A 21008-nucleotide genomic window follows, 5' to 3' on the forward strand; every position below is an offset into this window, starting at 1 on the left:
TGCTGTACCTGCCCTGGGAGTGTTTGATGGGACAGTGTAGAGGGAGCTTTACTCTGTATCTAACCTGTGCTGTACCTGCCCTGGGAGTGTTTGATGGGGCCAGTGTAGAGGGAGCTTTACTCTGTATCTAACCCGTGCTGTACCTGCCCTGGGAGTGTTTGATGGGACAGTGTAGAGGGAGCTTTACTCTGTATCTAACCCGTGCTGTACCTGCCCTGGGAGTGTTTGATGGGACAGTGTAGAGGGAGCTTTACTCTGTATCTAACCCGTGCTGTACCTGCCCTGGGAATACTGAACATTTGTAATGGAATCATCCAGTGCTCATAACCCTCGACTTCATGACACAGAAGGGGAGGCAAAACCTGTAGATTAGATAAATAGTGATCAGTGAGCAAAGGATGTTTCTAAGACGTGCAGCATGGGGTGTGTTTTGGATGGCAATGCTCGTCTAATCAGTACGAATCACTAAATGTGTTTGCTGACTTTTTCTATGTCTGTGCGATGAGCCTGGTAACAGGATGTGTGTATTTTCATTGGGCTGGATTTGACACAGGTCTGCAGAAGGTGCTGTGATCACAGTCTGACTGCTGCCGTCATTACGGAGGCAGTAGCACAAACCCAGCACTTGGTCGCACTCGGTCTGTTGGAGCTAGAGCCTGAGGTAAACCGCCAGACGGACAGACAGATGGACAGAAAGACACGCAGTGACAGGTAGAGACACAGATGAGGCACAGTCGTGAGAGTAACCGGGAAAGGAGGACAGATTGGGAACTCGGAAAGAAACTGAGAAAAATAGAGAGACACACATGCTGAAACGAGGGCTAGAATGGTACATTATCCCGTCCCTACACTACATCAGAATGCGGTGTTATCCCGTCGGCAGTGGGAGTATCTGGCTGTGGGATTGTTTACTGGGACGATGTGCTCGGAGTGGGGGTAGTGGGATTGTTTATTGTGACCGTGCCTCTGATGTACCGGGGAACAGTGGGATATCTGGCTGCGGGATTGTTTACTGGGGTGGTGCCTCAGGTGCTGTGAGCAGTAGGGGTACCTGGCAATGGGGTTTTGTACTTTAATGGTGACTGACGTGCTGGGAGTGTTGGAATCTGGCTGTGGGATTGTTGCCTGTCCTGACATGGGCAGCGAGAGTCAGCACCCTGAGGAGAGGTGGGTGAAAATGGCAGCAATAATAGGTGCAAGTGGGTGGAATGAGTTATGTTAGTCGCAATGACTGTTTACTAACCCTAGATCTGAAGTAGTCTGCTTGTGTTGCAGGGGTCGTACAACGCTGTATTCCTGTGAAGTATCACTACTCTTCGTCAACAGTCCCTCAGAATCTTCCACTCAATTTAACTATGACCATTCGGCAGGACGAGTGGCACGCACTACGTAAGTACTGGGGAAGGAGAACCAAGAACTGAGCCTCAGAGTAATAGAGGGCCGGGGACTGAGCCTCGGAGTAATAGAGGGCCGGGGACTGAGCCTCAGAGTAATACTGAGGACTGAGCCTCGGAGTAACACAGAGAACCAAGAACGGAGCCTCGGAGTAATAGAGGGCCGGGGACTGAGCCTCAGAGTAATAGAGGGCCGGGGACTGAGCCTCAGAGTAATACAGCGAACCGGGGACTGAGCCTCGGAGTAATAGAGGGCCGGGGACGGAGCCTCGGAGTAATAGAGGGCCGGGGACGGAGTCTCGGAGTAACACAGAGAACCAAGAACTGAGCCTCGGAGTAATAGAGGGCCGGGGACTGAGCTTCGGAGTAATAGAGGGCCGGGGACGGAGCCTCGGAGTAATAGAGGGCCGGGGACTGAGCCTCAGAGTAATACAGGGAACTGGGGACTGAGCCTCAGAGTAATACTGAGGACTGAGCCTCGGAGTAACACAGAGAACCAAGAACGGAGCCTCGGAGTAATAGAGGGCCGGGGACTGAGCCTCAGAGTAATAGAGGGCCGGGGACTGAGCCTCAGAGTAATACAGCGAACCGGGGACTGAGCCTCGGAGTAATAGAGGGCCGGGGACGGAGCCTCGGAGTAATAGAGGGCCGGGGACGGAGTCTCGGAGTAACACAGAGAACCAAGAACTGAGCCTCGGAGTAATAGAGGGCCGGGGACTGAGCTTCGGAGTAATAGAGGGCCGGGGACGGAGCCTCGGAGTAATAGAGGGCCGGGGACTGAGCCTCAGAGTAATACAGGGAACTGGGGACTGAGCCTCAGAGTAATACTGAGGACTGAGCCTCGGAGTAACACAGAGAACCAAGAACTGAGCCTCGGAGTAATAGAGGGCCGGGGACTGAGCCTCGGAGTAATAGAGAACCAGGGACTGAGCCTCAGAGTAATACTGAGGACTGAGCCTCGGAGTAATAGAGGGCCGGGGACTGAGCCTCAGAGTAATAGAGGGCCGGGGACTGAGCCTCAGAGTAATAGAGGGCCGGGGACTGAGCCTCGGAGTAACACAGAGAACCAAGAACTGAGCCTCAGAGTAATAGTGTAACAAGAACTGAGCTGTGTATTAGAGTAACAAGGATTGAGTCTCAGCATAAAAGAGGACCAAGCCTCGGAGTAATACCGAGTAATTGGTTTTAAGCCTCAGAGTAACACAGAGCAAACGAGTGGGGGTAGGGGAAAGGCTTGGAGAAGGGTAAGGGCATTTGGGGTGGGGAAGGGCAAGGATTTGGGGTTGAGGGAAGGAAAGGCAGGAGGTTTTTTAAAATTTATTCATTCACGGGATGTGGGCGTCGCTGGCAAGGCCAGCATTTATTGCCCATCCTTAATTGCCCCTTGAGAAGGTGGTGGTGAGCCACCTTCTTGAACCACTGCAGTCCGTGTGGTGAAGGTGCTCCCACAGTGCTGTTAGGGAGGGAGTTCCAGGATTTTGACCCAGCGATGATGAAGGATCGGCGATATATTTCCAAGTCATGATTGTATGTGGCTTGGAGGGGAACTTGGAGGTGGCGGTGTTCCCGTGCGCCTGCTGCCCTTGTCCTTCTAGGTGGAAGAGGTCGCGGGTTTGGGAGGTGCTGCCGAAGAAACCTTGGCGAGTTGCTGCAGTGCATCTTGTAGATGGTACACACTGCAGCCACAGTACACCAGTGGTGGAGGGAGTGAATGTTTAAGGTGGTGGATGGGGTGCCAATCAAGCGGGCTGCTTTGTCCTGGATGGTGTCGAGCTTCATGAGTGTTGTTGGAGTTGCACTCATCCAGGCAAGTGGAGAGTATTCCATCACACTCTGCATTTTAGGTGTTGGAAAGGCTTAGGGGTGTCAGCAGGTGAGACACTCGCCACAGAATACCCAGCCTCTGACCTGGTCTTGTAGCTACAGTATTTATGTGCCTGGTCCAGTTAAGTTTCTGGTCAATGGTGACGCCCCCAGGATGGTAATGCCACTGAATGTCAAGGGGCGGTGGTTAGACACTCGCTTGTTGGAGATGGTCATTGCCTCGCACTTGTGTGGTACGAATGTTAATTGCTACTTATCAGCCCAAGCGTGAATGTTGTCCAGGTCTTGTTGCATGTGGGCATGGACTGCTTCATTATCTGAGGAATTGCGAATGGCGCTGAACACTGCTATCATCAGCGAACATCCCGCTTCTGACCTTATGATGGAGGAAAGGTCATTGATGAAGCAGCTGAAGATGGTTGGGCCTAGGACACTGCCCTGAGGAACTCCTGCAGCGATGTCCTAGGGCTGAGATGATTGGTCTCCAATAACCACCTTCCTTTGTGCTAGGAATGACTCCAGCCAGTGAAGAATTTTCCCCCTGATTCCCATTGACTTCAGTTTTACTAGGGCTCCTTGGTGCCACACTTGGTCAAATGCTGCCTTGATGTCAAGGGCAGTCACTCTCATCTCATCTCTGGAATTCAGTTCTTTTGTCCATGTTTGGACCAAAGCTGTAATGAGGTCTGGAGCCCAGTGGTCCTGACGGAATCCAAACAGGGCATCGCTGAGCAGGTTGTTGGTGAGTAAGTGCCGCTTAATAGCACTTTCGATTACACCGTCCATCACTTTGCTGATGATTGGGAGTAGACTGATGGGGCGGTAATTGGCTGGATTGGATTTGTCCTGCTTTTTGTGAACAGGACATACCTGGGCAATTTTCCACTTTGTCAGAAAGATGCCAGTATTGTAGCTGTACTAGAATAGCTTAGCAAGAGGCACAAGTCTTTAGCACTGCAGCCGGGATGATGTCGGGGCACACAGCCTTTGCTGTATCCAGTGTGCTCAGCCGTTTCTTGATATCACATGGAGTGAATCAAATTGGCATCTGTGATGGTGGGGACCTCAAGAGGAGGCCGGGATGAATCATCCACTTGGCACTTCTGGCTGAAGATGGTTGAAAACGCTTCCACCTTGTCTTTTGCACTCAGGTGCTGGGCTCCATCATCATTGAGGATGGGGATATTCATGGAGCCTCCTCCTCCCGTTAGTTGTTTAATTATTCACTCCCTGATTTAACCTTAGAGTATCAGGGACTGCGCCTTAGAGTACCAGGGACTTAGTCTCAGGGTAATATACAGTCGTAGGCATGAGAATAAAGAACCAGTTTAAAAAGTTAATTCAGAATAAGCGTTCAAGTAATTGGGAGATAATTTAACTGTATTGATCAGGAGCTTTACTCTGTATCTAACCCGTGCTGTACCTGCTCTGGGAGTGTTTGATGGGACAGTGTAGAGGAAGCTTTACACTGTATCTAACCCGTGCTGTACCTGCTCCGGGAGTGTTTGATGGGGACAGTGTAGAGGAAGCTTTACTCTGTACCTAACCCGTGCTGTACCTGCTCCGGGAGTGTTTGATGGGACAGTGCAGAGGAAGCTTTACTCTGTACCTAACCCGTGCTGTACCTGCTCCGGGAGTGTTTGATGGGACAGTGTAGAGGGAGCTTTACTCTGTACCTAACCCGTGCTGTACCTGCTCCGGGAGTGTTTGATGGGACAGTGTAGAGGGAGCTTTACTCTGTATCTAACCCATGCTGTACCTGCCCTGGGAGTGTTTGATGGGACAGTGTAGAGGGAGCTTTACTCTGTATCTAACCCGTGCTGTACCTGCCCTGGGAGTGTTTGATGGGACAGTGTAGAGGGAGCTTTACTCTGTATCTAACCCGTGCTGTACCTGCCCTGGGAGTGTTTGATGGGACAGTGTAGAGGGAGCTTTACTCTGTATCTAACCCATGCTGTACCTGCCCTGGGAGTGTTTGATGGGACAGTGTAGAGGGAGCTTTACTCTGTATCTAACCCGTGCTGTACCTGCTCCGGGAGTGTTTGATGGGACAGTGTAGAGGGAGCTTTACTCTGTATCTAACCCGTGCTGTACCTGCCCTGGGAGTGTTTGATGGGACAGTGTAGAGGAAGCTTTACTCTGTATCTAACCCATGCTGTACCTGCCCTGGGAGTGTTTGATGGGACAGTGTAGAGGGAGCTTTACTCTGTATCTAACCCGTGCTGTACCTGCCCTGGGAGTGTTTGATGGGACAGTGCAGAGGAAGCTTTACTCTGTATGTAAACCGTGCTCTACCTGCCCTGGGAGTGTTTGGGACAGTGTAGAGGGAGCTTTACTCTGTATGTAAACTGTGCTCTACCTGCCCTGGGAGTGTTTGGGACAGTGTAGAGGGAGCTTTACTCTGTATCTAACCCGTGCTCTACCTGCCCTGGGAGTGTTTGATGGGACAATGTAGCGAGTGTTTTACTCTATCTTATTCGTGCTGTACCTGTCCTGGCAGTGTTTGATGGGACAGTGTAGCGAGTGTTTTACTCTATCTTATTCGTGCTGTACCTGTCCTGGCAGTGTTTGATGCGATAGTGTAGAGGAAGCATTACAGTACTCTGTATCTAAACCCTGGGAATATTTGATGGGACAGTGTTGAGGGAGACTTACTCTGTATTTAACCCCTGCTGTACTGGCCTTGGGGGTGTTTGATGGGATTGTGTAAAGGAAAATGTATTCTGTTTCCAACCTGTGCTGTACATGCCGAGTTGTGTCAGCTGTGGCTCAGTTGGTCGCACTCTCTCTCGCCTCTGAGTTAGAAGGTTGTGGGTTCAAGCCCCACTCCAGAGACTTGAGCACAAAATCTAGACTGACACTCCCAGTGCAGTACTGAGGGAGTGCTGCACTGCCAGATGTGCTGTCTTTCGGATGTGGCGATAAACCGAGGCCCCATCTGCTCTCTCAGGTGGATGTAAAAGATCCCATGGCACTATTTGAAGAGTGGCCTGGTTTGGTGGCCACTGTTTATCCCTCAACAACACCAAAACAAATTAGCTGGTCATTATCACATTGCTGTTTGTGGGAGCTTGCTGTGCGCAAATTGGCTGCCGATTGCCTACATTACACCAGTGACTGCACTTCAAAAGTACTTCATTGGCTGCAACACGCTTTGGGACGTCCTGAGTTCGTGAAAGGTGCTATATAAATACAAGTCTTTCATTTTCTTTTTTTGATGGGACATTGTATCACAGAATCATCGTATGATACAGTCTAGAAGAAGGCCATTCATGCCTGTGCTGGCTCTTTGATGGAGTTATCTATTTAATCCCACTCCCCTGCTTTTCCCCATAGCCCTGTTAATCTTTTTGCTTCAGGTATTTATCCAATTCTCTTTTGAATGTTCTTATTGAATCTGCTTCCTCCACACTTTCAGCATTGTGTTCCAGATCACAACAACTCACTGTATAAAAAATGTTTTTTTAAATGTTTCCTCATCTCCCCTCTGGTTCTTTTGCTAATCACCTTAAATCTGTGTCCTCTGGTTACCGACCCTCCTGCCACTGGGAACAGTTTCTCCTTAATTAAACTTATCAAAGCAATTCATTATTTTGAACACCTCAATCAGATCTCCTCTTAACCTCCTCTACTCTAAGGAGAACAACTTCTCTAGCCTGAGGAGCTTCTCCAGTCTCTCCACGTAACTGAAGTCCCTCATCCCTGGTACAGTTCTAGTAAATCTCCTCTGCACCCTCTCCAAGGCCTTGACTTCCTTCCTAAAGTGCGGTGCCCAGAATTGAACACAATCCTCCAGATGAGGCCGAACCAATGTTTAATAAAGGTTTAGCATAACTTCCTTGCTTTTGTAAAACAACAGCAAAATACTGCAGAGGCTGGAAATCTGAAATAAAAACAGAAAATGCTGGTAATACTCAGCAGGTCCGGCAGCATCTGTGGAGAGAGAAACAGAGTTAACGTTTCAGGTCGATGGCCTTTTGTCAGAACTGGAAAAAGTTGGATATTCGAGGTTTCAAGCAAGTGCAGAGGGAGGGAAAGAGGGAGGGGAGGGGAGGTCTGTGATACGGTGGAAGGCAGGAGAGATTAAATAACAAAAGCTATGATTGGACAAAGGAGATGGTAATGGGACAAGTAAAGAAACAAAAGATGGGTCTAGAAGAGATGTAAACGGGAATAGCAGAATCATCAACAGCTGCCGTCTGGAACAATGGGGGCCGAGGTTGTGGTCTGAAATAGTTGAATTCGATGTTGAGTCCAGAAGGCTGTAAAGTGCCGAATCGAAAGATTACCACAGTGGAGGGGAATACTCGGTTGAGGAAAAAGGAGGACATATCGGAAGCACTAGCATGGAAGGTGGCATCGTCAGAACAGATGCGACGGAGACAGATTCCCCTCTACCGTGGTTGGCAGGGCCCTCGACCGTGTCCGTTCCATTTCCTGCACTTCTGCTCTCGCCCCTTCCAGAACCACAATAGGGTACCCCGTGTCCTCAACTTTCACACCACCAGCCTCCACATTCCAGTGGATCATCATCTGCCATTTGGAGTTATACCTAGCACAAAGGAAGATGGTTGTAGTTGTTGGAGGTCATTCATCTCAGCCCCAGGACATCACTGAAGGAGTTCCTCAGGGCAGAGTCCTAGGCACAACCATCTTCAGCTGCTTCATCAATGACCTTTCCTCCATCATAAGGTCAGAAGTGGGGACGTTCGCTAATGATTAGACAGTGTTCAGTGTCATTCGCAACTCTTCAGATAATGAAGCAGTCCATGCCCACAAATCCTGGATGACATTCAGGCTTGAGTGGCAAGTAACGTTTGCACCACACAAGTGCCAGGCAATGACTATCTCCAACAATCGAGAGTCCAACCACCGCCGCTTGACATTCAATGGCATTACCATCGCCGAATCCCCCACTATCAACATCCTGGGGGGGTCACCATTGACCAGAAACTTAACTGGACCAGCCACATAAACACTGTGACAACAAGAGCAGGTCAGAGGCTGGGTATTCTGCAGCGAGTGTCTCACCTCCTGACTCCCCAAAGCCTTTCCACCATCTACAAGGCACAAGTCAGGAGTGTGATGGAATACTCTTCACTTGCCTGGATGAGTGCAGCTCCAACAACACTCGGGAAGCTCGACACCATCCAGGACAAAGCAGCCCGCTTGACTGGCACCCCATCCACCACCTTAAACATTCACTCCCTCCACCACCAGCGTACCGTGGCTGCAGTGTGTACCATCTACAAGATGCACTGCAGCAACTCGCCAAGGCTTCTTCAGCAGCACCTCCCAAACCTGCGGCCTCTACCAGCTTGAAGGGCAGCAGGCGCATTAATACACCATCACCTGCACGTTCCCCCCCAAGTTACACACCATCCTGACTTGGAAATATATCGCTGTTCCTTCATCGTCGCTAGGTCAAAATCCTAGAACAGCCTCCCTACCAGCACTGTGGGAGTACCTTCATAAGGACTGCAGCGGTTCAAGAAAGCGGCTCACCACCACCTTCTCAAGGGCAATTAGGGATGGGCAATAAATGCTGGCCTTGCCAGCGACGCCCACACCCAGGATCAAATTTTTAAAAAATCTTTCCCTCCCCTCCCCTTTCAGCATTCCGAAGGGACCGTTCCCTCCGCGACATGCTGGTCCACTCCTCAATCACATCCCTTCCCCTTCCCATGGCATCTTCCCGTGCAAGCGCAGGAGAGACGACACCTGCCCTTTTACCTCCTCCCTTTCCACCGTCCAGGGCCCCAAATACTCCTTCCAGGTGTAACAGCGATTTATGTGTACTTCTTGCAATCTAGTATACTGTATTCGCTGCTCACGATGCGGTCTCCTTTGGGGAGACCAAACACAGTTTGGGTGATCGCTTCACAGGACACCTCCGTTCGCAAGGGTGACCCCGAGCTTCCGGTCGCCTGTCACTTTAATTCTCCGCTCCACTCCCACTCTGATCTCTTCTGTCCTCGGCCTCTTGCACTGTTCCAACGAAGCTCAACGTAAGCTTGAAGAACAGCACCGCCTCGTTACAGCCTTCTGGACACAACATCCAGTTCAACAATTTCAGATCATAACCTCAGCCCCCATTTTTTCAGACGGCAGCTGTTGCTGATTCTGCTGTTCCCATTTACACCTCTTCTAGACCCATCTTTTGTTTCTTGACCCATTACCATCTCCTTTTTCTTTGTACTATCGTACCTTTTGTCATTTAATCTCTCCTGCCTTCCAACCTGTCACAGACCTTCCCTTTTGTTCTTTTCCCCCTCTCCCTGCCCCTACACTTGCTTAAAACCTGGTATATCTCTAACATTTTCCAGTTCTGACGAAAGGTCATCGACCTGAAATGTTAACTCTGTTTCTCTCTCCAGAGATGCTGCCTGATCATCTGAGTATTTTTGCTTTTGTATTCTATTCCTCTTTAATAAAGCCAAGGATTCCATATGCTTTTTTAACACCCACCTCAACTTGTCCTGCCACCTTCAGTGATTTGTGTACGTCCCCCCCAGGTCACTGTTCCTACACCCCCTTTAATATTGGACCCTTCAGTTTATATTGTCTCTCCTCATTCTTCCTACCAAAATGCATCACTCCACACTTCTCTGCATTAAATTCCATCTGCCACGTGTCTGCCCATTTCACCAGTCTGTCTGTGTCCTCCTGAAGTCTGTTACTATCCTCCTCATTATTTACTACATTTCCGAGTTTCGTGTCCGCTGCAAACTTTGAAATTATACCCTGTATACCCAAGTCCAGGTCATTAATATATATCAAAAGAGCAGTGGTCCTAATACTGACCCCTGGGGAACACCATTGTATACTTCCCTCCAGTCTGAAAAACAACCGTTCACCACGACTCCCTGCTCTCTGTCCCTTAGCCAATTTCATATCCAAGCTGCCACTGGCCCTTTAACCCCATGGGCTTTAATTTTGCTGACAAGTCTATTATGTGGCCTTTTGAAAGTCCGTAAACACAACATCAGCTGCACCACCCTCATCAACCCTCCATTACTTCATCAAAAAACTCAAATCAAGTTAATCAAACACGATTTGCCTTTAACAAATCCGTGCTGACTTTCATTTCCAAATGCCAATTAATTTTGTCTCGGATTATTGTGTCTCAAAGTTTCCCCACCACCGACGTTCGGCTGACTGCCCTATAGTTGTCGAATTTATCCCCCTCCCCTTTTATAAACAGGGGTGTAACATTTGCAATCCTCCAGTCCTCTGGCATCACCCCCGTATCCAAGGAGGATTGGAAGGTTGTGACCAGAGCCTCTGCAATTTCCACCCTTTCTTCCCTCAGTAACCAAGGAGGCATCCCATTCGCTCTGGGTGACTTTTCTACTTTGAGGACTGCCAACCTTTTAAGTACCTCCTTTATCTATTTTTATCCTATCCAATTTCTCTACTGCCTCCTCCTTTACTGTGACATTGGCAGCATCCTCTTCTTTAGTGAAGACAGATGCAAAGTCCTCATTTAGTACCTCAGCCATGCCCCCTGCCTCCACAAGATTATCTCCTTTTTGGTCCCTAATCGGCCCCACCCTTCCTTTGACTAGCCTTTTACTATTTATATGTTTATAAAAGACTTTTTGGTTCTCTTGTATGTTAGCTGCCATTCTATTCTCATACACTCTCTTTGCTTCTCTTATTCCCCTTTGTAGATCTCCTCTGAACTTTCTATATTCAGTTTGGTTCTCGACTGTATTATGAACCTTACAGTTGCCATAAGCCTCCTATTTCTGTTTCTTTTAACCTCTATATCTTTCGTCATCCAGGGATGCCCTTCCTTCCCCCCTCATAGGAATGTGTCTCCTCTGTACCCAAACCACCTTCTCTTTGAAGGCCTCCCATTGTTCAATTACTGTTTTGCCTACCAACTTTTGATTCCAATCCACCTGAGCCAGATCACTTTTCAATTCACTGAAGTTAGCCCTCCTCCAGTTAAGTATTTTTAACCTTGATTGTACCTTGTCCATTTCCATAACTATTCTAAACCTGATGATATTATGATCACTGTTCCCCAAATACTCTCCCACTGAAACATGCTCCACTTGCCCCACTTCATTCCCCAGAACTAGATCCAGCACTGCTTCCTTCCTCGTTGGGCTGGATACACACTGATCAAGATGAACACGTTTCAGGAATTCCTTCCCCTCTTTGCCCTTTACACTGTTACTATCCCAGTCTATTTGTATAATTGAAGTTCCCCATTATCACTACTCTGTAGTTCTTGAATCTTTCTGTAATTTGCCCCTCTATCTCCTTCCCACTATTTGATGGCCTATAGTATACACCCAGGAGCTTAATAGCTCCTCTGTTGTTCCTTCATTCTAACCAAATAGATTCTGACCCCCCCTCAACTACATTATCCTTCTCCAGTGCTATAATAGTTTCTTTGATCAATACTGCCACCCCGCTTCTTTTTTTCCCTCCCTATCTTTCCTGAATACCTTTTAACCAGAAATATTAAGTTCCCAATCCTCCCCTTTGAGCCAGGCCTGATTGCCACTATATCATAGTCCCATGTGGCGACTTGTGCCTGCAGATCACCAATCTTATTTACCACGCTCTGTGCATTTACGTACATGCACTCCAAACCCATCTTAGATTGCCTTGCATTTGCCCCCCTGTCTGATCCCTCCTATTTCTGAACTGTTCTTTAATCTGGTGCTATTTGCCTCTCCCAGTCCTCTGTGCACCTTGTTTCTCCTCTAATGTTTCATCCTGATTCCAATTGCCCTGCAAAATTAGTTTAAACCCTCCCCGACAATGCTAGTTAATCTTCCCGTGAGGACATTGGTCCCAACTCTGTTGAGGTGCAACCCGTCCAACTTGAACATGTCCCTCCTGCCCCAGAACTTGTCCCAATGCCCCAGGAATCTGAAGCCCTTCCTCCTGCACCATTTATCCAGACACACGTTTACCTGTCTTATCCTACTATTCCGATACTCACTAACACATGGTACTGAGAGTAATCTAGAGATTACTACCTTTGAGGTCCTGCTCTTTAACTTCCACCCTAGCTCCTGAAACTCTGTCTGTAGGACCTTGACCCTTTTTCTTCGTAGGTCATGGTCCATGACTTCTGGCTGTTCCCCTTCTCACCCTCAAAATGTTCTGCACCCTATCAGTGATACCCTTTACCCTGTCACTATGAAGGCAACACACCATGTGGCACTCACGTCGGCGGTTACACAAACACCTGCCTATCACCCTGACTATCCAATCCCCTATGGCCATTACATTTCTGCACTTTGCTGTGCCCCCCTGTGCAGTCATTTGCCCCACAGTGCCGTGGATATGCTCTAGACTGCACTCCCCCAAGGTGTTGTCACTCTCATGGGTATTCAATGCCGAAAACCGGTTTTGAGAGTGCCACACTCCCGGAGGATTCCTGCACTGTGTAGAGGGAGCTTTACTCTGTATCTAACCCCTGCAGTACCTGCCCTGGGAGTGTTGGATGGGACAGTGTAGAGGGAGCTTTACTCTGTATCTAACCCATGCTGTACCTGCCCTGGGAGTGTTTGATGGGACAGTGTAGAGGGAGCTTTACTCTCTATCTAACCCGTGCTGTACCTGCCCTGGGAGTGTTTGTTCAGACAGTGTAGAGGGAGCTTTACTCTGTATCTAACATGTGCTGTACCTGCCCTGAGAGTGTTTGATGGGACAGTGTAGAGGGATGTTTACTCTGTATCTAACCTGCGCTGTACCTGCCCTGGGTGAGTTTGATGGGACAGTGTAGAGGGAGCTTTACTCTGTATCTAACCCGTGCTGTACCTGCCCTGGGAGTGTTTGCTGGGACAGTGTAGAGGGAGCTTTACTCTGTATCTAACCCGAGCTGTACCTGCCCTGGGAGTGTTTGCTGGGACAGTGTAGAGGGAGCTTTACTCTGTATCTAACCCGTGCTGTACCTGCCCTGGGAGTGTTTGATGGGACAGTGCAGAGGGAGCTTTACTCTGTATCTAACCCGTGCTGTACCTGCCCTGGGAGTGTTTGTTCGGACAGTGTAGAGGGAGCTTTACTCTGTATCTAACCCGTGCTGTACCTGCCCTGGGAGTGTTTGTTCGGACAGTGTAGAGGGATGTTTACTCTTTAATTCTTGAATCTGTCCTCGGAGCATTTGAAGGGACAATGTAGAACCATTGCTGTATCTGCCCTGTGTGTGTTTACTGAGACAAACATTTAAAGAAATATTCCAAAATTCTCAAAGAATACACATTCCATTCAGAAGTAAAAACTCCACAGGAAAAGTGATCCATCCGTGGCTAACTAAAGAAGTTAAGGATAGTATTAGATTAAAAGAAGAGGCTTATAATGTTGCAAAGTAGTAAGCCTGAGGATTGGGAGATCTTTCTAAACCAGCAAAGGATGACCAAAAAATTGATGAGAAAATAGGAGAGTAAAGTAGCAAGAAATATAAAAACAGATTGTTCGAGCTTCTACAAGTATGTAAAAAGGAAGAGAATATCAAAGTTAAGCGTTAGTCCCTTCGAGGCTGAGACAGGAGACATTTTAATGGGGAATAAGGAAATGGCAGAGACTTTAAATAAATATTTTGTATCTGTCTTCACAGTAAAAGACACAAAAAGCATACGAAAAATAGTGTGGAACCAAGGGGCTAATAAGAGTGAGGAACTTAAAGTAATAAAGATCAGTACAGAAAAACTACTTGAGAAACTAATGGGACTAAAAGCAGACAAATCCCCTGGACCTGACGGCCTACATCCTGGGGTTCTAAAAGAGGTGGCTGCTGAGATAGTGGATGCATTGATTGTGATCTTCCCAAATTCCCTAGATTCTAGAACGGTCCCAGCAGATTGGAAATGTAGCAAATGTAACCTCACTATTCAAGAAAGGAGGGAGAGAGAAAACAGTGAATTACAGGCCAGTTAGTCTGACATCAGCTGTCGGGAAATTGCTGGAATCCATTATTAAGGAAGTGATATCAGGGCATTTAGAAAATTATAATATGGTTAGGCTGAGTCAACATGGTTTTATGAAAGGGAAATTGTTTTTAACAAATTTATTAGAGTTTTTTGAGGATGTAACTAGCAGGGTAGATAAAGGGGAACCAGTAGATGTAATATATTTGGATTTCCAAAAGGCATTCGATAAGGTGCCACATAAAAGGTTGCGACACAAGATAAGGATTCATGGGGTTGGGGTTAATATATTAGCATGGATAGAGGATTGGTTAACGGACAGAAAACAGAGAGTCGGGATAAACAGGTCATTTTCCGGTTGGCAGGCTGTATCTAGTGGGGTACCACAAGGATCAGTGCTTCGGCCTCCGCTATTTACAATCTATATTAATGACTTAGATGAAGGGACCAAGTGTTATGTATCCAAGTTGGCTGATGATACAAAGCTAGGTGGGAATGTAAGCTGTGAGGAGGACACAAAGAGCCTGCAAAGGAATATACAGGAAACTTTGTGATATCCGGCACTTGACGGGACCGGCGTGTTGCCGATCTATCAAAACTGCCGGACATACAAAGTTAATGTTGAAGCATACGGAGGTTTTCATCTCCGTATCTGACCACAAACACTGTTGCTTAGCAACAGCTTCTAAAGAGTCGGCTGCAGCTGCAAGCGTCTGTAGCTGAAGCTGTTGCTATAGCTACAGACCTTGCAGTGGCTGACTGGGGGGAAAAAAAAGAACGGGATCTAAAAAAAACTTACAGAAAACGGCTCCTGATTTTTGCCGTTAGATCGAGTATTCTGGACATACAACCTCCGGATAAACCAAAGTTTCCTGTAGACGGGTTCAGTGAGTGGGCAATAAGGTGGCAGCTGGAGTATAATGTTTTTTTATTCATTTGTGGGATGTGGGCGTCGCTGGCAAGGCCAGCATTTATTGCCCATCCCTAATTTCCCTTGAGAAGTTGGTGATGAGCCACCGCCTTGAACCGCTGCAGTCCGTGTGGTGAAGGTACTCCCACAGTGCTGTTAGGGAGGGAGTTCCAGGATTTTGACCCAGCGATGATGAAGGATCGGCCGATATACTTCTAAGTCAGGATAGTGTGTGACTTGGAGGGGAACTTGGAGGTGGCGATGTTCCCATGTGCCTGCTGCCCTTGTCCTTCTACGTGGTAGAGGTCGCGGGTTTGGGAGGTGCTGCCGAAGAAGCCTTGGCGTGTTGCTGCAGTGCATCTTGTAGATGGTACACACTGCAACCACAGTACGCCGGTGGTGGAGGGAGTGAATGTTTAAGGTGGTGGATGGGGTGCCAATCAAGCGGGCTGCTTTGTCCTGGATGGTGTCGAGCTTCTTGAGTGTTGTTGGAGCTGCACTCATCCAGACAAGTGGAGAGTGTTCCATCACACTCCTGACTTGTGCCTTGTAGATGGTAGAAAGGGTTTGGGGAGTCAGGAGGTGAAACACTCACCACAGAATACCTAGCTTCTGACCTGCTCTTGTTGCCACAGTATTTATGTGGCTGGTCCAGTTAAGTTTTGATATACCTATCAATTCGTCCAATAAAAAGCGACGAGTTAGGAACGTAACTAAAGGTTTTTATTGACTAAATAACAGAGCCCACCCTCGTGGGTGATCGGGTCCAACAAGGAGGAATACCAGCCAGTCGACTACCTTTATACCTGGGCAGGTAGGTGGAGCCATGGGCGGAGTCGGAGGTGGTCAGCCCAGGTATAACAGCGCGACAAGAGGCGACCTCGTATCGTGATACAACAGTGATAACGGTGATAACAATACAACAGTGATAACTATAGTGTAACGATAAAAGTGGTTTACCACATTCACCCCTTGTTTAGATTTGAGTCCGGCGGGGTGAAGTGTACTACCAGTTCTGGTATGTCAGTCTGTCCGGAGGCCTCGTAAGCCTCTCCGATCGTCGCAGCGGCGGTGCTGCATTATCCGGTGTTAGTGCTGGTGTCTGCGTGGTCGGCGAAGGCTCGTGGGGTTCCGGCATGCCGTCTACCTGGGCTGGAATTGGGGGGGTGGTGGGGGGGGGTAAAGGTGGTGTCTCCGGAGTGCCCGAGGGTGCGAGGTCTCGTAAGGAGACAGTGTCCTCCCGCCCGTCTGGGTAAGCCACGTAGGCGTACTGAGGGTTGGCGTGCAGGAGGTTCGCCCTTTCGACCAGGGGGTCTGTTTTATGGGCCCTCACGTGCTTTCGCAGCAAGACGGGCCCCGGAGAGGTCAGCCAGGTTGGTAGAGTGGTTCCCGTAGTCGACTTCCTGGGGAAAACAAACATTCGAGCATGGGGGGTGGCGTTAACGGCAGTGCAAAGTAGTGACCGGATGGAGTGCAGCGCTGTCGGGAGGACTTCCTGCCAGCGGGAGGTTGGGAGGCCCTTAGACTTTAAGGCTAAGAGGACGGCCTTCCATACCGTCGCGTTCTCTCTTTCCACCTGGCCGTTCCCTTGGGGGTTGTAGCTGGTGGTCCTACTTGCTGCAATACCTCTCGCTAGTAGGAACTGACGGAGTTCCTCGCTCATGAAAGAGGAGCCCCGGTCACTATGTATATAGTTTGGGAACCCGAACAAGGCGAAGAGGTCGTTCAGGCATTTAATGACCGTGGTACTGGTCATGTCTGGGCAGGGGAAGGCAAAGGGGAAACGGGAGTACTCATCAACAATGTTGAGGAAGTACACATTACGGTCAGAGGACGGGAGGGGCCCCTTAAAGTCGATGCTCAGGCGCTCGAAGGGGCGGGTGGCCTTGATCAGGCTTGCTCTGTCCGGCCTAAAGAAGTGCGGTTTGCACTCGGCGCAGGTCTGGCAGTTCCTGGTTATGGTCCTGACCTCCTCGATGGAGTAGGGCAGGTTGCGGGCCTTAATGAAGTGGTAAAGTCTGGTGACCCCGGGGTGGCAGAGGTCGTTGTGGAGGGTCTGAAGTCTATCACTTTGCGCGCTGGCGCATGTAATTCGTGACAGAGCATCGGGGGGTTCGTTCAGCTTACCTGGCCGGTACAAGATATCATAATCGTAGGTGGAGAGCTCGATTCTCCACCTCAAGATCTTGTCATTCTTGATTTTGCCCCTCAGCTTGTTATTAAACATAAAAGCGACCGAACGTTGGTCGGTAAGGAGGGTAAATCGTTTGCCTGCCAGGTAGTGCCTCCAGCGTCGTACCGCCTCCACAATCGCCTGGGCCTCCTTCTCGACCGACGAGTGTCGGATCTCAGGGCCCTGTAGGGTCCTTGAGAAGAAGGCCACCGGTCTCCCCTCCTGGTTAAGGGTGGCGGCTAGGGCGAAGTCGGATGCATCGCTCTCGACTTGGAAGGGGATGGACTCATCCACTGCGTGCATAGTGGCCTTGGCAATGTCTCCCTTAATGAGGGAGAAGGCTGCGCACGCTTCCTCCGTAAGGGGGAAGGATGTGGACTTCATGAGGGGTCTGGCTTTGTCCGCATAATTGGGCACCCATTGGGCATAGTAGGCGAAGAGCCCCAGGGTTCTCTTAAGTGCCTTAGGGCAGTGGGGGAGGGGTAGCTCCATGAGGGGGCGCATTCTTTCAGGGTCGGGGCCGATGAGTCCGTTCTCTACTACACAGCCAAGGATGGCAAGGCGCGAGGTGTTAAACACACATTTCTCCTTATTGTAGGTGAGGTTCAGCCGTTGGGCTGTACGGAGGAATTTCTCCAGATTCACGTCGTGGTCCTGCCGGTCGCGGCCGCAGATGGTGACGTTATCTAGGTAGGGGAATGTGGCCTGCAGTCCGTTCTGGTCAACCATCCGGTCCATCTCCCTTTGGAAGACCGAGACCCCGTTGGTGACACCGAAGGGGACCCTAAGGAAGTGGTATAGGCGCCCATTCGCCTCGAAGGCGGTGTACTGGCGGTCCTCGGGGTGGATAGGGAGTTGGTGGTAGGCCGACTTAAGGTCGATGGTCGAGAATACGCGGTATTGTGCAATCTGATTGACCATGTCAGATATGCGGGGAAGGGGGTATGCGTCCAGCTGGGTGTATCTGTTTATGGTCTGGCTGTAGTCGATGACCAGGCGATTTTTATCGCCGGTCTTAACGACCACGACCTGGGCACGCCAGGGGCTGTTGCTCCCCTCGATGATGCCCTCCTTCAGGAGACGCTGCACCTCAGAGCTAATGAAGGCTCTGTCCCCAGCGCTGTACCGCCTGCTCTTGGTAGCGACGGGTTTGCAGTCGGGGGTGAGGTTAGCGAACAGGGAAGGTGGCGGCACCTTGAGGGTGGATAGGCTGCAGGTGTTACGCGGTGGGCGGTTTAACCTTCGCTGGTTGTTGACTGTGAGTGGGGGGAGGGGTCCACCGTATGCTAGGGTTACACTTTGGAGGTGGGATTGGAAGTCCAGCCCTAGTAGGACGGCAGCGCAGAGCTGGGGGAGGACGAGGAGTTTAAAGTTTTTATACTCTGTACCCTTAACCGACAAGGTCATAGCACAGTAGCCGCTAATGTCCGTGGCGTGGGACCTCGATGCCATCGAGATTCGGTTGCGCGTTGGCAGGACAGGGAGGGAGTAGTGGCTCACCGTGTCTGGGTGGATGAAGCTCTCCGTGCTTCCGCTGTCGAACAGGCAGGTCGTGGCGTGGCCGTTTACTTTGATGTCCATCATCGACTTGGACAGGTGGTGTGGGCGGGCTTGATCCAGAGTGACGGAGGCTAGCGTGTAGGTAAGCGAGTCGTTGTCGTCTGCGGGCGAGGCGGTCGTCGGGTCCGGGGGCCCGGTGGCAGTCGGGCGTGGTGGGTAAAATGGCGTCTCCCACGAGGTAGGACAAAATGGCGGAGAAGATGGCTGCCCCCATAACTCACATGAGGCACTATTGGGGTCGGTTGCCTTGATCAAAGATGGCCGCCCCCATGACTCACGTGTGGGGATACTGGCCTCAGTTGCCGTGAAAGAAGATGGCCGCCCCCACAGTTCGCATGAGGCACTGCTGGCCTCTGAAGATCCGCTCCTGCAGGCCTTAGAGAAGTGGCCTTTCTTCCTGCAGGTTGTGCAGGTAGAGTTCCTGGCTGGGCAGCGCGACCTCGGGTGCTTCTCCTGGCCGCAAAAGAAGCAGCCGGCGGCCCGATCGCGGGTGCCCGATGTCGGAGCCGGTACCGGGGGTGGCGGGCCCGGTCGGGTCCGGGACGCCGACGCTGAGGTAGGTCCCGGGGGCGGCGCTGCGAAGGGTATTGCGGTAGGGGTCGGGCCCGAGTCCCAGGGTCGCGAGCAGTACCTGGAAAACGCCTCCTGGTCCTGATGGGCCACCTCCAGGGAGAGAGCGAGGGCTTCAGCTTTGTCCCGGTCGAGGTCTTTAGCTTCAAGCAGTCTTTGCCGTGAGTAGTCGGACCGTAGGCCTTTCACAAAGGCATCGCGGATATTATCTTCCGTATTTTCAACAGCCGTCACCGCTTTAAAGTCACAGTTCCTGCCGAGTGCTCTTAGCGCCCGTAAAAATTCAGCTACAGACTCTCCTGGCTGTTGCGGGCGGGATCTTAGGAGGTGCCTGGTGTACATGTAATTTACCGGGCTGCGGTACTGCTGTTTCAGTAGGTTGATAGCGGCCTCGTACGTAGTCGTGTCCTGTATGAGTGCGTATACTCTCGGGCTCGCTTGGGCGTTCAGAAGTCTTAGTTTGGATCTCTGCGGGGCGCCGGATTCTTCCAGGTAGGATTCGAAGCAGTTCAGCCAGTGTTTGAAGTTGAGGGCTGCGTTTGCTGCCTGTGGGTTTAGATCCAGGTACGGTGGTTTGAGGGCTTGCAGCCAAGCCGGCTGGTGTGGCTGTGCTTCTGGGAGGGCTTCTGGCTGGCCAGTAGTAGACATCTTTAAAATTTAGTCAATAAAATTGATATACCTATCAATTCGTCCAATAAAAAGCGACGAGTTAGGAACGTAACTAAAGGTTTTTATTGACTAAATAACAGAGCCCACCCTCGTGGGTGATCGGGTCCAACAAGGAGGAATACCAGCCAGTCGACTACCTTTATACCTGGGCAGGTAGGTGGAGCCATGGGCGGAGTCGGAGGTGGTCAGCCCAGGTATAACAGCGCGACAAGAGGCGACCTCGTATCGTGATACAACAGTGATAACGGTGATAACAATACAACAGTGATAACTATAGTGTAACGATAAAAGTGGTTTACCACAAGTTTCTGGTCAATGGTGAACCCCCAGGATGTTGATGGTGGGGGATTCGGTGATGGTAATGCCGTTGAATGTCAAGGGGCGGTGGTTAGACTCTCGCTTGTTGGAGATAGTCATTGCCTGGCACTTCTGTGGCGTGAATGTTACCCACCGCTTATCGGCCAAAGCCTGAACGTTGTCCAGGTCTTGTTGCACATGTGCATGGACTGCTTCATTATCTGAAGCGTTGCGAATGACACTGAGCACTGTGGGGGAATGTGAGGTTATTCACTTTGGGAGGAAGAATAGAAAACAGAAATTTTTTTAAATGGTGAGAAACTATGAAATGTTGGTGTTCAGAGAGATTTAGGTGTCCTTGTACAGGAAACCGAGAGTTAGCATGCAGGTACAGCAAGTAATTAGTAAGGCAAGTGGCATGTGTGGGAAACCACTGTTATACCTGTCTGTGTCTGTATGTGTATTCCACTAGGTACAGGTCTGGACATGCCTCGGCTGACTCCTCCCACTATTCCAGGTATCTAAGTGACTACCTCCCAGTCCCTTAGTATTCTGGACGGGTCGACCACTCGAGACTAGACCTTCATTCTCTAGTTAATAAAAGCCTGGTTGTTACTCGCTTAACCTCAGTCTTTGGAGTCATTGATGGCGCACCAGCGTGTTGGCCTTTATTGTAAGGGGGTTGGAATATAGAGTGAGGAAGTCTTGCTCCAATT

The 21008-nt window shown here is 49.9% G+C and overlaps 1 protein-coding gene across 1 annotated transcript in view; it reads left to right on the top strand.

The window, feature by feature from the left end:
• Positions 1 to 21008, top strand: part of tmem276b (transmembrane protein 276b) — a 67287-nt gene that overhangs the window by 18895 nt on the left and 27384 nt on the right. The window contains 2 exon segments of the mRNA XM_086007475.1: positions 1276 to 1389; positions 6116 to 6117. Coding sequence (XP_085863601.1) covers positions 1276 to 1389; positions 6116 to 6117 — 116 coding nt within the window.

Source organism: Somniosus microcephalus, chromosome 15 (genome assembly GCF_052327205.1).
Source record: "Somniosus microcephalus isolate GS21.2 chromosome 15, FLI_Smic_1.0, whole genome shotgun sequence".
Classification (NCBI taxonomy): Eukaryota; Metazoa; Chordata; class Chondrichthyes; order Squaliformes; family Somniosidae; genus Somniosus; species Somniosus microcephalus.